Raw genomic sequence first — 16,317 nt, 5'->3', positions numbered from 1 at the left:
TGCAGGTAGCTTCTCTCGCTGGGCACTGTTGTAGGCTCGTGTGCCCCCTCGTGTCCCCGCATCTTTTGCACGGCCAGTCCTGTGCCTTCCTGTGCCCCTTGAATGCGTGTGTCGACTGTTGTTTGGCGGGCTTTGATCTCGCGCTCCTGCGCTGCTGCTGCGCATGGACGCTGTCGAGCTCTGTGTTTGAGACGTCTCCTGTAAAATTAGCTTTCAACATTTCCTGTTGTTTTTTCACTTGCTCACTTTGTTTGGTTTTGGTGACTGCTTTTGGGAGTGTTAGATCAGGGTCCATTTGCAATTGTTTGGACAGTCTTTTGTCTCTCAGACCCACGACCAGTCTGTCTCTCACCATCTCGTCCACAGTACTCTGCCAGGCAATGGAGCGCAGTAATGAAGCTGTCGGCCGACTCGCCCATCTCTTGCTGCCTCTGATTAAACTTGGCCCTTTTAAAAATCATGTTCCTGTGAGCTATGAAGTGAGCCTCTAACTTCTCTTTGACCGTTGAGTACTCATTCGCCTCTCGCGGGCTGAGGTGCAGCGACATCAGTATGTCTTCCTCGCCCATCATGTACACCAAGGCATTGACTTGATTTTCGTCCGCCTGTGTCTCTAAACCTGACGCGATGCGAAATCTGTCGAAACGCTTGATCCACTTCGGCCAGTCGTCTGCCTTGAATGTGAACTTCTCCGGTGGGGCTATTTGGAATTGGTTCATGCTGCTGTTTGGTTAGCTCGTGAGCTAGCTAGCTACCAACGTCACTCGCGGCGCAAATTCCTAGCTAGCTGGCTACAACTGAAGCTATCTAGCTAACTACTAACAATGTGAAATAACGTTGCTAAACACGCAAACTAACACTCACTTTCCGTCGTCACTCGAAATCAAACATATTATACATACTACACTTTGTGTACAATTTGAGGATTTACGGTATACTATAAAGATGCTATGACATATAATCAGAGAAAGCTTGCCAATTACAAATATTTAATTAAAGTTGATTATTCTTTTAATTGTCATGCAATAAATGTCAGCCAAGGAAATGGAATAACAATAACAATTTACATTAACAAGCCACAGAAGTCTCCTTTACAGCATGAAACATATCAGGTAAAAGCAAGGCAGGTAAATTACAGAATAAAATGTAGCAATAAGATGGCTTGTAATCAAATGGATAATTTATACCTCTGTGTACATTTCTACTCCCTTCTGATAGACTATCAGGCACCCCCTTTGTATGTCCACATCTCCGCGAGGTATATCCCAAATCAATATTCATGCATACTGAATATTTTTTTTATTGAATATCTTCACTCGGACAATGTCACTGTCACAGAAACGTTTGCTGGGTATATTTTCAGGGGCATGTCATTCATACCATCTTCTTTAAAACCAGGAGAGAAGTATGGGTACACTCCCTCAGTAAATGTGTCAGTAAAAGTGTGAAATGGGGCCATGTCACTGGAGTCAAAGAAAGACACCTCCCCCCTGTCATAGTTCAGCTGCACTCTGATGGTCTGGGGTTTCTTCTTCAGCGTGAGTTTAATACTTCCTGCTTTGTACATATCACCATTCCTATGCGATAAGAGCCAGAATCCATTCTTTGGGCAGAGTGGTATACCTGACTTCCTAATGATGGACTTATTTGCCACTCCTATATCCCAGGAGGTTTTATTCCCAACATTCACCTCAAAGCTGTGTTTTCCTGAGGTAAACCCCTCAGATCCCTGCACAGCCATACAGCACTTAAACCTCTCTGGGTTGTCAGGACATTTCTGCTTTGTGTTTGTGAATGTCACAGTGGTCAGTTCATCAGAGAGAGAGAGATCAGGATGTGCAGTCTTGGGGTCAAGTATCACGGGAGCTGAAATATCAAGAATAAAGATATCTATCTTTCTCAGCTAAAAGAAGAGGCACATGTGAAATAAGTTCAGATAATTCTGATTTTAGCTCCCATACACAGTATTTTGTCTATAATGATGAAGGATTCTAATATTTTATTGTTTTAATATGTAAATCTCATTTGCATTACGAAAGTGAATAAAACAACACATTCCATGACAAAATCGATGGATACAATTCACACAGCTAATAAACCATATTATGAAGTATATTTGAAATTGTATGTTAATCTATGTTTGCTTGTGCTCTGAGCATACTGCAGCCCACAGGGAACTGTGACTGGGGACCCTGTGCTGATTCTCTTTCACAAAATTTCAATATACAGCATGTTTCTTGACTTTTATGTGTTCATTAAATGCTTAAAAATACGTTTTCACCATCTGACCCATATACTCACTGTGCTGCACCATCCCCAGCATCATCTCCCAGACTTGGAACTTCAGGTTGCCCAGGTGTTTGGCCACATCTATCAGTGCCCCTGAGAGCAGCTCTGGATCCTGCAGTGTGCACTGGGCTCTGTAACAACAGGCAGGAGTTACTCTAGCTGTGGGGAAAGAAGTGACTTAAACAGACAAAATTGGGTGAGAGTCTACATACCTTTCCTTAATGTTCTTGTAGCTCTGAAAACACATAATGACAGACAGACAGCATACTTGTGATAAGAGGTTTGCATGTTCAAATATAATCAGTAGAGGTCATTATGAGAGACAGGTAACAATAAGTTAGCAACTGACCAGCCTATGTAGTCAGCTAGTCCACCAGTTTGACCACCAGCTTACTCTAACCAGCTTTGACCAGCAACAAACCAGCTGAAAACAGTACAAATCAACTTAAACTAGAATATTATATTATATTATATTATATTATATTATATTATATTATGGCATAGAAAATGTAAATATTTCTAATACAGGTTGTTTAATGTGCATGATAATGTGGATAATGTGGCTTGTTGCTAATTAGCAGTTCATTCTCATATTCCCCAAATCACCACTGATACTCTGTATCACAGTAACAAACTGTGCATCTCAATATGACTGTAACTGGCCACAATAAACCCAGAACACTCAGTAAATCAAGCTCCTACCTTTAAAAAGACAGCACCTTCTGTGTTCATGGCCGTCTCTATAACTGTGATTTCGTCTGTAAAGGTGGAGATGTGTCTGGCAATGTGTGTTAATTTCTCCTCAGTGATTTGACCCTTCAACTCCCCTTCCACCTGCAATGCAGCAACTCTGGCCTCCTCTTCCTCTCGTAGAAACTGGTGCAGCTTCTCAAACTCTGCCTTCATCTGCCTCTCTGTGTGCTGGGTTTGACTCTGCAAATCAAACACAACATTTAAAACCTGAATAATGTAACTTTTCTGTTATTTATGTGTGGCAGCCAGTGTGTTATTTATGCCTGTCAAACACAACATAAACCAATAATATAAAATAACATAAAAATATATTTTGTGTACTCTAAGAAACAATTGCCATCTGCTTTACTCACCTTGATGTGTTCTGCGGTTTTCTGACATTCTTCTTCATTCTTAGTGAACTTCTCCAGTTTTTGTTTAATAAGATTAAGTGCAGGCTTGAGTTCCTCCTGGGGAGATATGAACCAATTATCACTTACAAGACACCAGTGGCACAGTAATACCCCTGAGTGAAGATCAGTATAATTTTTTCAAGTACATGGGAAATGTAGTGGGGAAAATAGCCCTGCTATAAGAAGTAAAGATCAGTGAAACATGCAGGGCATACAGGATTGCGCGTCATAACATCATGCGTTTTCAGCACAATTAAACCGGTCAAATTTTTCAGCATATAGGATTACAAAACCAACTATTTTACTGAGTCGTATGCAACATTGAAGTGTTCATAAAATTTGTTTGACTCATGGGTAAAATATTTTCTTGTACAGTAGACTTTCAAAACTGATCTGTTTTGAAAGTCAGAACAGACAACAGAACAACAACAAATAACATGTAATTTCTCAACATGCCTCCATGTCATGTTATGGTATGCACTTTGATGTACGTCACTCTGGATAAGAGCGTCTGCAAAATGCCAATAATGTAATGTAGTGTAATGTGTAGTTAAGCACATAAAATTCTGTATTCACAGTCTGTGTTAAGAAATTCTCCCTTTGTGAAACATAAATTTTGTGTTTGTAAATGTGTTGAAAATAACACAAAAATATTAACACCAAAAAGTGTGTCAGATATTACAAAAAGTGTGTCAGGCATTAATACATCCTTTTTGAGAGAGCATATATGGCTAATGTCTCCACTGGTTACACACTCATTGTGGATTTCTGTACTTCCAGCTCCCTCTCCAAGAATATGACAGTATACAGTACTGTGCAAAGGTTTTAGGCAGGTGTGAAAAAATGCTGTAAAATAAGAATGCTTTCAAAAATAGAAATGTTAATGGTTTATTTTTATCAATTAACAAAATGCATGAACAGAAGAAGTGAATGAACAGAAGAAAAATCCAAATCAAATCAATATTTTTCAAAACAGCATCAATTATTTTAGGTATACTTGCACACAGTTTTTGAAGGAACTCGGCAGGTAGGTTGTTCCAAACATCTTGGAGAACTAGCCAAATATCCATCCATCCATCCATTATCTTAACCCGCTTATCCTGAACAGGGTCGCAGGGGGGCTGGAGCCTATCCCAGCATACATTGGGCGAAAGGCAGCAATACACCATGGACAGGTCGCCAGTCCATCGCAGGGCACACACACCATTCACGCATACACTCATACCTATGGGCTACCCACTGCACCATCTGTGACGCCATAGCCAAATATTGATTGCATTTTTTCACACCTGCCTAAAACATTTGCACAGTAATGTATGTGTACAGCAACACCTTTACTCGGTCCTGACCTTCATTATGTAAGAGTAAAGGTTCAGTCTGATATCTCTATTTGTACTGTGAGTACATACAAACCATTGTTACAAATTGCACTGTGTATTTCAGTGTTTCCTGTTTGAAGCCATCTTCACTATAAAAAACCCACAAGCACAATCATCAGTCAGGACTTAACCATGCCTACAGTACAAGTGCATTGTATCGAAAAACTAAAATACTCTCTATTTTGATGGTTGATAGCAATAATTTTAGATACAGTGCTGCCTGTACCACTGAAATTAAGACTTTTAATAAAACAGAATACCTTCAGATCCAGTACAGCTTCTTCCAGTGGACAGACTGGGTGGTTTCTGTGTTTTTTTGAAGACTGACAGATGACACAGAGAGGTTCTTTGTCATGTTCACAGAATAATAGAAGTTTCTCCCCATGAAGACTACAGTGATCTTCACTCTTGTCAACAGTTCCTCTCCCAGTCTTCTGTTCTAGGGAGGACTCCACAGGAGGATCCTCCATAGGGGCCACTCCCCTGCAGATGGGACAATCTCGAGTGCTCTTCATTTCCCAGTACTTCTGCAGACACGCTCTACAGAAGCTGTGACTGCATTTTAGAGCAACAGGCTCTTTGAAAATATCACAACATACAGAACAACAGATGAGCACCTCCTCAGGAATCAAAGCTTTAGCCTCCATTTTACGGTCTCGGTCTCTCAGTGTCTTTCACTTTCACTTCCGGTGAACCTAAGACAGAAGACACCCCAGACGTGTTGTTCTCAGTGCATCAGAAATGACAGATTGATTGATAGATAGCTCTTTATTTATCCCCGTGGCAAATCTCACAGCAGCAAAGATTAATAGAATAAGAGGAATAAGGGAATAAATATGGGGAACACAATAGATAGAAATACTAAAAATACTAATATAGTATGTTAAGAACAGTTATATGTGTCAACATATGAGAGTATAAAAGTGCAAGGTGTCCATAATAATAAATAGTCCATAATAATAAATAGTGCAAGGTGTCCATAATAATAAATAGTCCATAATAATAAATAGTGCAAGGTGTCCATAATAATAAATAGTCCATTTAGGGGTGACCAGTGTGTTACAGAATGTTACGGATTTTAGACCTCATCCTCCCCTCAGCCACCTCCTCCAGACTGTCAAGGCGCCCTCCTACAACAGAGGCCACCTTCCTGACCAGCTTGTTCAGCTTATTGGACTCACCCACTGCAATGCCTCATCTCCAGCACACAGCAAAAAATATTGCGCTGGCCACCACTGACTCATAAAACACGCGCAATAGTTTATTGCAGACCTCAAAGGATCTGAGCTGCCTGAGGAAGTACAGCCTGCTCTGTCCCTTCTTGTCGAGTGCACCACAGTTGTCAGTCCAGTTTGTTGTTGAGGTGCACCCCAAGGAACTTATAGGACTCAACCACAGCCTGGTAAGCGAACTGTAATGGGTCCAGAGAATCAGCCACCAGCGGCCTCAGGTGCAGCAGGACCAGCCAAAGGTCTTAATTATTTGAGATGTCAGTGGCACTGGCCTGAAGTCATTGAGGACAATGGTGCATCCCTTCATAGGCACAATGCATGTCTTCCACAGTTTGGGCACTCTATGTGTGTCCAAAGAAATGTTGAAGAGGTGGCAAAGAATGCCAGCCAACTGATCAGCACACCCCACCAGCACCCTGGGGCTGACTCCATCTGGGCCTGGGCGCAGCCCCTGTTCACCTGGTTGGTAGTGATGGTCAGGTGAGGGTGGGGGCTTTGGGTGGCAGGACCGGTGTTCTTGGGGAGCATGTTGCAGCGAGCAGGCAGGGGGCAGGGGCAAAGAGGGTGGGAGGGAGGGGGGCTGGGAGGGGCTAGGGGGATGAGAGGGGGCACCTGAGTCAAACCTATTAAAAAACGGATTAAACCCATATGCCATCTCTTTGCTCCCCTCCGCCCCTGGTCCGTGTTGAGGCCAGTCATCTTCTTCAGCTCACTCCACACTTCCTTTGGGTTGTTCTGCTGAAGTTGCCTCTCTCCCTCCTTGATCTTTCTCTTCAGCTCTCTCTGGATGTGACCGGCTGCCTCACTATCCTGAGCCTTGAAGGCCTGCTTCTTCTGGATGAGCAGGGATTTAATGTTTCTATTCATCCAGGGCTTGTTGTTCGGGAAGCAGCAGATTGCTTTGGTGGGGATAATGTTGTCCTTACAAAAATTTATATAGTCAGTAATGCAGTCAGTTAGGTTGCTGATGTCGTCCTCCCCATGCCCAGTGCAGAACTGTGTGGTCAGTCTGTGAGGTCACAGCAGTCCTGTAGCTTTACCATGGTTTCCTCTGACCATACCATACAGTCCTGGTGGTGACTGGCATACGTAGCACAGCAGGCTTGTAGGTGGCCACTAGGTAGACTAGGTTGTGATCAGATCTTCCTAGTGGGGGCAGGGCAGTCAAGGTGTAAGTCTTTCTGACACTTGCATATAGTAAATCTAGTGTTTTATTTTCTCTTGTAGTGCCACAAAAGATACACTAAAATACAAATACATTATAAAATGCCTTATATTTTTGTAGTTTAGCCCTGAATATCTCAATTTCTAATTCAAGGACCAACCCAGAACTACTTTATATTTGTGCACAATCCTGATCTCAACTTTTGGTAAAAGTTTGGTAAAAATATCACAAGCATTCTAATTCCACATGAGTTTTCCCAAAACTGCACCCAGATGTCCTCAAGTGTCCCCAGTTCTCTCCAGATACTGCATACGTTTTGGTCCAGCCACATGAATGATCAGAAAAGCTTTTTTCATACAAAATGTAAAGAAAATTAACATTCATGTGTGTCTTATTCACATATATGAGAGTATATTTTTATAAAGCCAATGACTCACTCTATCGCTTTCTAACCAACCGGCATCACATTTCTAGGTTACTAAAAGACCTGTTAGCCCCATTAGCCACAATTACAGGTTTATCCATAGAAATTCCAAATCCTGTAATTATGCATGTCTGTCATTCATTCATCGATATTCCTAAACTGCCCATCACCTGAATATGATGCAATATACCTTGTTGGAAAGGGTAGGAAACCCCGTACAAGAACCTTACCGTGTTTTACATTGGTAAACATTAAACCTAGCAATGCATTCACGCAACAAAAAGTAGTTCAAGATGACATAGGTATAGGTATCACTTAGGTATAGTCCCGGCAAATACAGTTTTCTTGATAAATGGCTTACGAATTACGGATTACGAACTTCAATGTTAGTCAGTGAACAGTCGTAGCTTCATAACCAGGTGGGATATTTGGTTCCATAAATAACTCCAACCTAACCTAAGTTAAAGGGTGTAAAAAATGATCGTGGCAGAGTAATATAAAGGTTAGGGAACTAGGCTCACTTTTCAAAGGTTGTGGGCTTGAGTCCCAGCTGAGTTGCTGCTACTGTACCTTTGGAAAAGGAATTTACAATATCCAATATCCAAAATGCGAGCTATATAAATACCTCACACAAGAGCATCATCAAAATATAATGTAAAGCATAGTATAACAGCTTTTCGGATGCAGATGATTTGTTGCCAAGCAAAAACTGATGGCTGTAATTCTCTCCACCAGGAAGCTACACCTGACTGGGTGTTGTTTGGTTTGAGAAGAATAATGAGTTAAGATGATTTCCTCCTTCATTAAACAAATGCTCCTGTTGCATGGTAATGATCTCATGCAGCACCACACCCAGATAAAATAACTATGCTTTCTCATAACAGCACCTATTATTTCCAGACTTTTCCTGCTGCCCTGCTCTTGGGTGTGTCTGATTCACTTCTTCCAGTATATTTCTGCTCATAGGCCTCTGGTACAAAAATACAGTGTGCTAACCTATGAGCTACATTTCATGGTATTATTTTTATGGAAATAAGCTCCTCAGTTATCTATGTATATGTTCTTTCACACTAGGAAAACCTTTGGGGTCATCAGAGTTAAATGGTGGAAGGCAGGATCCACCTTTGCAAGTAGAATTTTTAAACAATGTTGGGCATTGTTAGCCATAACAAGATGCAAGAGATAAGCTGGGTATGGGTTTACCTCCACCATGAAAAAAGAAATCCATCCATCCATCCATTATCTTAACCCGCTTATCCTGAACAGGGTCGCAGGGGGGCTGGAGCCTATCCCAGCATACATTGGGCGAAAGGCAGGAATACACCCTGGACAGGTCGCCAGTCCATCGCAGGGCACACACACCATTCACTCACACACTCATACCTACGGGCAATTTAGACTCTCAAATCAGCCTAACCTGCATGTCTTTGGACTGTGGGAGGAAACCGGAGTACCCGGAGGAAACCCACGCAGACACGGGGAGAACATGCAAACTCCGCACAGAGAGGCCCTGGCCGACAGGGAGGTAAACAACAAAAATTAACCTGGTTTTACTCATTAAACGAAATGACATCAACATAAATGCATATTTTAACTGAGGAAAAAGTTAGGACACCCTACCCCCTAATACCTAGTGTTACCCCCTTTGGCTGAAATAACTTCAGTGAGACGCTTCTTGTAACCATCTGCCAGTCTCTTACATCAGTCTGAGGAAAGTTTGCCCCACTCCTCAATGCAGAATTCTTTAACCTGTGAGATGTTTGAGGGCTTTCTTGCATGTAGAGCCCATTTCAAGTCACCCCACAGCATCTCAATGGGATTAAGATCTGGGCGTTGACTGGGCCATTCCAGGACTCTCCACTTCTTAGTTTTCAGCCAGTCCTTGGTGGATTTACTGGTATGTTTTGGGTCATTGTCATGTTGCAGGGTCCAGTTCCGCTTCAGCTTAAATTTTTTTACAGATGGTCTCACATGTTCCTCAAGCACCCGCTGGTACACTGTAGAATTCATGATAGATTCTATGATGGTGAGCTGGCCAGGTCCTGCTGCAGCAAAGCATCCCCAAACCATGACACTTCCACCTCCATGCTTCACAGTTGGTATGATGTTCTTTTCCTGGAACGCTGTATTTGGTGTGCGCCAAACATGTCCTCTGTTCTGGTGTCCGAATAATTCAATTTTAGACTCATCTGTCCAAAGAACATTATTCCAGAAGTCCTGGTCTTTGTCCATGTTCTCTCTGGTAAACTTCAGTCTGGCCTTAATGTTTCTCTTGGAGAGTAAAGGTTTCCTCCTTGCACACCTCCCATGAAAGTTAAACTTGTGCAGTCTCTTTCTGATTGTAGAGGCATGCACTTTCACATCAACAGTCGCCAGAGCCTGCTGTAGGTCCCATGATGAGATTTTAGGGGTTTTGGAGACTTCTATTAGCATCTTGCGGTCTGCTCTCGGGATGAACTTGCTTGGACGGCCAAACATGGGCATGTTGGCAGTTGTTTTGAATGTCCTCCACTTGTAGACTATTTTCCAGACAGTGGAATGGCTGATTTATAAATCTTTTGAGATCTTTTTAAATCCCTTACCAGACTCATAAGCTGCTACAATCTTCTTTCTGAAGGCCTCAGACAGGTCTTTCGATCTCACCATGGTGTTCACTCTCACGTCAACAGTCAGGAGCACACCAAACTAAATGTCTGAGGTTTAAATAGGGCAAGCCTCCTTCAAAATGCTGAGTAACAATGTTCTAATCATGTGCACCTGATGTGATACACCTGCGTGTGATTTCAGCCATTTTAGGAGGGAAAAAATGTGGGGGTGTCCTAATTTATTCCTCACCAGAAATTGCATTTTTATTTTATTACATTTTACAGAAAGTTTTAAAAAGGATTTTCTTCAGTTTTACTTGTTTAGTTATATTACTTGAATCTCTCAGTTTTGTTAAAATTGATATTCAATATCCATATGTCTAAAAATGTTTAAAAAACAGGATTTTCCGTAGGGTGTGCTAATTTTTTCACATGACTGTATATATTTGTTTTATTTGTTTTTAAAGGTTAAAACAGAAGATAAGGAAAAGTAGTTGCAGGCCTGACTGAATAGCCAGTGTGAAACTCTTGCGTAATAGAACATAAGATAGAAATCTATGGTGCACCCACATGTAAAATCCCAGTGTTAAAGCATGAACAGCCCGCCTGATCACCAGTCAGCCCAGGTCGGCTCATGTCACCCCGCTTCTCATTGGCCTCCACTGGCTTCCTATTACCGCACGCATCCGTTTCAAGGCCCTAGTGTTGGCATTTCAGGCTGCTAAGGGGACTGCCCCACCTTACATACAATCCTTGATCACTCCCTACTCCCCAGCTAGACCACTCCGGTCTGCCAGCTCTGGTCGTCTTATGGTTCCCTCTCTATGTGCACCTGGCGGTCGAGCTGCACGTTCACGCCTGTTTTCCGCTCTGGTTCCTCAGTGGTGGAATGACTTGCCTACCACTGTCAGGACAGCAGAATCCCTCCCCCTATTTTGACGCAGACTCAAAACCCACCTTTTCAAACTGTACCTTAGTCCTCCCTCCAGATTTCCCCTGCCCCTCCTTTCTGATATCCCTATCCTTGTCTAACCCCCCCCAAAAAAACTTCTGATGACGACTATGTTTAGAACAGCATTCCATGTGTATTTTCCTAGTTCTGGATGTGATGCTTTGACTTATGGTAGAACCTATGCACTTGTAAGTCGCTTTGGATTAAAAGCGTCTGCCAAATGACAAAAATGTAAATGTAAAAAATGAACGGTAAATGGTCTGCATTTATATAGCGCCTTTATCCAAAGTGTTCTATAATTGATGCTTCTCATTCATCCAGTTACACACATACTCACACACCAACAGCGAATGGCTGCCATGCAAGGCACCAACCAGCTCATCAGGAGCAGTTGGTGGTTAGGTGTCTTGCTCAGGGACTGCCAGGCTCAGGTAGTAAGAGCAGTCATCTGGCAGTTGGAGGGTTGCTGGTTCGATTCTGCCCTGGGTGTGTTGAAGTATCCCTGAGCAAGACACCTAACCCATTAATGCTCCGGACAAGCTGGTTGGTGCGTGTGTGTGTATGAATGGATGAATGAGAAGCATCAATTATACAGCGTTTTGGATAAAAGCGCTATATAAATGCCAGCCCTTTACCATTTGCCAGACAAGCGCTCTTACTTCCTGAGCCAATGTCGCCCCGATAAACAGTAATAATAATAACAATAATATAATATCAATACATAAATCATTTGAACAGTACCAAAATTCAACAATTGACCAAAATGAAGAACATCTTGTAGTGATGTTTATTTTTCCACAGTTGAAAAATAAAAGAAAACAGTTGAAACAAATAATTTATATTGATATTACCTGGGAAGGCCTGACAATTAAATATGGAGAGGGCTTTTACTTTTTATTCTAGCTTCCCTTCTCCATCATCTGAACTGGGTATCTTCCCTTTTGATCTAACTTGTCATTTACTCTATTTGTCATTCTAAGGCTACAACTGCCTCATTCTCAGTTTGTGACTAAGCTGCACAATATGATGGGCTGAATCAAATACTGTGGACTGTCAGTATGGTACTGCATGATGTAACTCCATGTGAGACACTGCTCAGCCACAAAAAAGTAATTATTTACATTCTTCAGTATCAGTTTCCGAGACACGGGTGTCTATAAGAATTCTTTAACAGATAGATAAACCATTTATGTGCTTGTCACAAAAGGAAATTGACCTAAAGCACTAAATAATTCTACAAGGAATAAAAACAAAGCCAAGATCCAAAAGGGTAAAAACCCTGAGAAAGGGCAGATCATAAATATTCCTTTAATACTTCTTTCCTATAGTGGAGCTTGAGCCAGGCTGCCATGGTTAGCTTGGATGGATAAAAATACTAAGCTCTGTCAGTGCAGCCCATTGTTGATCATAGCAAACAGCCAGAAATTACACAATGAGTGTTGAGGCTTGGACTTCAGACAATGACCAGTCAGTCATTTTGACCTGAATAAGTCAAAATGACTGTTGTGCCATAATTCTGCAAGGGTATATCATCATGCTGTTAGCCACTTTTGGCTTCAGCTCATATAAAGCTCTACAGCAGATAAAGAGAGGAGTAGGAGTTGAAAATATTCATATTCATGATGTTTTTCGGTCTTCTCAATTGACAAGCGATACAGATGGGTTTGTCAGTGTTGTGTGCTGCTCGGAGACTCAGTTCCGCTTTCTCCCCAGGGAGACGCATCCTTAGAGCGGTCCAGGCTGAAGACAGGTTGATGAGCATCACTCATTCAGTCCCCAAGCTTCAGAGCACAGGTGCCAGAATGTGACCATCAGATAAAGGGTCAGTAGGAAGCCAGCAGTCCCCCAATGAGTGAGAGCTCTGGTTTTGTTAGCAATGTTTGCTCATAAATGTGTATGGCATGAGGTAGAAAACAAGAAGGTTGTCAGACAAAAAACCAAACTGATATGAAAACAAGAATTTTGCACAAAAGAATTGCACAAAAGTCCTGCGCTTTAGCTAACAAGTGTCAATCATTATTCAAACATAATTCCAACCTACTTCTAAGATGCAAATTGACAAGATGATAGCAAAGTTATCAAGTGTCAACCCTCAAGAATCAGCTCTTAAATAGAAATGCAATTATATTTATGTATATTTGCTTCTTTCTTGTGACATATTCTTTCCCTGCCCAGTCTGGCACAAATAATGTGGTTGTTAAATTTCTTTACACGCTGAGGGAAGCACAAAATTCCAGCTGTCTACTATATAAAACTTCACGCACTCCAAAAGATGCCTTTGTATCTTTTCAAGTGAATGCAGAAAAAAAGGGCAGGAGGTGCTTTGGGGTGGTTGCACTTTTAACCAGGCTGGGAATTTTTTTTCTTTCTTTCTAGAATTTTGAATGAGAATAGTCAGAGCAAGGGTGAGGAAGAAGAGGAGGGAGGGGTGCAGGGAAGTTAACCGATTTAGACCCCAAATCCACCATTCAACGTGCAGAAAAAATGACTGGTTTTCTACACAACGTTGGAATAAAGGGTGGGGGAAGGGGGCGGGAACTGGTTTGTTAATGGGAGCTGAACATTAACAAAACCAAACCAAAGCCCCACAAAGCCTTCTCCCCCAGCCCCTGCTCACCCCTATTCAATGTACGGTAGGTGCGTTAAAGAAGTCACTGGGGTGTGCTTAACAGGGACATGGACACTGAGCATACAGCTGCCTCCCTTTCGGGTCCCGCCTCACAGGGGTCCGGGACAAGCACCGTCTCCTTGACTCCCGTCCCCAGAGACCTCCTCCTCTAACACAATTCGTCTGGCAGCTGCTAACTGTGGCACCGGAGGAACAAAGATGACCAGATCCGCCATTAACCCCTCTGTCCCCACACTGACAACCGGCATCTGTGATGAACTCACATCTGCTGGGAAATGCACAGGGACTGTACTGACATGTTGGAAAGTCAAGCCTCAGAACCCAAAACTTGCTAAATGAAATCAACTCTTACATTTTATTTTTTTGTGTGGTTCAGGAATGGAGAAAATTCTGCTCTTTGTTTCCATTTTGTTGACCCCTGGACCCTATAGGAAAAATATGTTACCATGTTGCTTAGTCTCAGGACTAAAAAATATGGCTCTCATTATTTTTTTTTCCCAAACAGTCAACAAACTTTTCATATGTATTAACAATAAAACCAGACTGACTTGGTAGCTGCAACAAATGATCGCAAATAGTTAGACAGACGGCTTGCTAAATGCTTTAGTAAGAGTGAGCTAAAGCCAAGTGGACAACAGGGAGCAATTTCTCAGTAACAGCTCCCGATAGATATGTCTGGGGTAACATTCTCTGGATGCTTCAGGAGTCAATCATTTATGTCTTTATTTTGTTTGTTTAACACAGATTATGTGGGAATAATGGCTGAAAATAAACAACTATTAACTCAAAAACTGAAAAAAGCATTCATGTGGAGTCTGAGATCATTAGTTTATCATGTAAGAATGTATTTAGAATTTACTACAGACATTCTAGACAGACATACAAGAGTTACAAAGTGCATTGTTGATGTTATATTATGAGACACTGCTGGGTGAATCACATGGACGTGAACTTTGAACCTAGCAAATAGGCGGACGCTGCACACAGACACGCGCGCACACAAACACACACCAGGGGAAAGAAAGCAAAGAAAATCCATGCCACTGGCTGGCCTGCCCAGTGGTTGGCAGTGTGCCCGGCTCACTACAGAATGTTTCTGCAGGAGGTCGGGAAGGCTTGGGCACCATCTCACCCCGCCATTCAGCATTCCACTTCAGGGCATTAGTGATGCATTCCTTCAGTCTAACCACTGGGAGTCTTTCCACTTCCTGCAAAATAAGGCTGTGTGAAACTTCATTAACACACCCCCCCCCCAACCTTCCTTTATCTCTCAGAATAAATGACTACATTTACAATATCCCGGTCAGTCTACAATCTTTATGTCCAAGCCAAACTGTTATTTTAATAAATATTTGTGAATATCTCTTCTATTAATTTGTGCCAAAATCCCTCCAGTGCAATAGAACAACAAACTGCTATCCGAAGTGTCAAGGTTACCGAGAGAGGGTAAAAGGGTTAGGGGCTGCTTTTCCCAGGGGAGATGCCACTCTGCACTCTGTGGTACGCACTGCTCTGGCTGAGAGGAAAACAAGAATAGTCATGCTCATAGTGACATAGATGACAGAGAAGGCACCAAACTATAACCCAGTGTTTCTGCGCGAGGGGCTCAATGGTCCCTCCCAAGGCACAGCACCCCTGCACAATGGTTCCCGCGGCAGCCCTGGAGCCCCTCCGAGGCTGTAAGAGAGGGGCATTGTTCTCTCAGTTCTGTGGGGGTGCGGCGTGCCATCACACTGGACACAATCCCCCTCCCTCCACCCCGCAGCTGCCTGGACAGAGCCGGAAAGACAATGGCCCGACTCCAGGAAGCAAGACCCGAGCGGTTCAGTGCCGCCTGCGACCACGGTCGACAGTTGTGCCCTGACCTCCCGCAGTGTGGTCCAGTGTGGCCATGTGCAGAACCATCCCCTTATACCAAGGGCACAGAGTCCTACACTGTCAGCAACATTGTCTGGTTGAGAAAGTTTCACATGCATGGTTGGATCTGTCAGTCTTCTGACCCATACACCATCTCTTGTGGCAATATGATTCAGTATTATGCTGACCAATTAAAAAAAACTGATCATAGAAACAATAAGCAGAAGAGTATTGTTGGATTAAGGAATCAATAGTCTTACAAGCCACTGGGCACCAGTTACACCAGTTAGAGCGTGGTAGAGTTGGCAATGTGACAAAGTAGGCAAGATCCAAAGCGTGAATGAGTATCTTTGTGTAGAAGAAAAAATGCTGCCAAACTGTGTTTAGATTTCATAGTCTCTTTTAAAGTACTGATCATACCTTATATTATAAAAAGGCTAAGTCATGGACTAGGGGAACCTCCAAATGCCATCAGGAATCGTTGACACTACAGTGGAAAATGTCATTGCGGGAGAAATGTCCCCATATTTTCCCACTGGGGAACAAGACTTTGTTGATTAGATAGAGTTGGCTACAAATGGAATGAAAACCTAAAGGGAAGTATTCAAACTGTGATTATTCAATGATCACATATAATGAGAAACTATTTTGGCTATTCCT

At 42.4% G+C, this 16,317-nt stretch overlaps 1 protein-coding gene across 1 annotated transcript; it reads right to left on the bottom strand.

Moving 5' to 3' along the window:
- Positions 1-972: 972 nt before the first annotated feature.
- On the bottom strand, positions 973-5,477 carry LOC133122580 (zinc-binding protein A33-like). The gene is made up of 6 exons (XM_061232622.1): positions 5,074-5,477; positions 3,396-3,491; positions 2,992-3,222; positions 2,502-2,524; positions 2,302-2,420; positions 973-1,866 (listed from the first exon to the last, which is right to left on the bottom strand). Exons 1-6 carry the CDS (start codon positions 5,458-5,460, stop codon positions 1,313-1,315), a joined length of 1,410 nt encoding a protein of 469 aa, XP_061088606.1. The 5' UTR covers positions 5,461-5,477; the 3' UTR covers positions 973-1,312.
- Between the last annotated feature and the right edge of the window lie 10,840 nt (positions 5,478-16,317).

Source organism: Conger conger, chromosome 2 (genome assembly GCF_963514075.1).
Source record: "Conger conger chromosome 2, fConCon1.1, whole genome shotgun sequence".
NCBI lineage: Eukaryota > Metazoa > Chordata > Actinopteri > Anguilliformes > Congridae > Conger > Conger conger.
The sequence above is the reverse complement of the archived record's forward strand: the minus strand, read 5'-3'. Positions and strand labels throughout refer to the sequence as shown.

Excerpts from the sequence above, each read along its gene's own strand:
- LOC133122580 (XM_061232622.1), bottom strand. The coding sequence starts at position 5,460 with ATGGAGGCTAAAGCTTTGATTCCTGAGGAGGTGCTCATCTGTTGTTCT. Across the intron at positions 3,492-5,073 it reads AAGCTGTACTGGATCTGAAG|GAGGAACTCAAGCCTGCACT; the intron begins GTATTCTGTTTT and ends ATATCTCCCCAG. Across the intron at positions 2,421-2,501 it reads TACAAGAACATTAAGGAAAG|AGCCCAGTGCACACTGCAGG; the intron begins GTATGTAGACTC and ends CTGTTGTTACAG.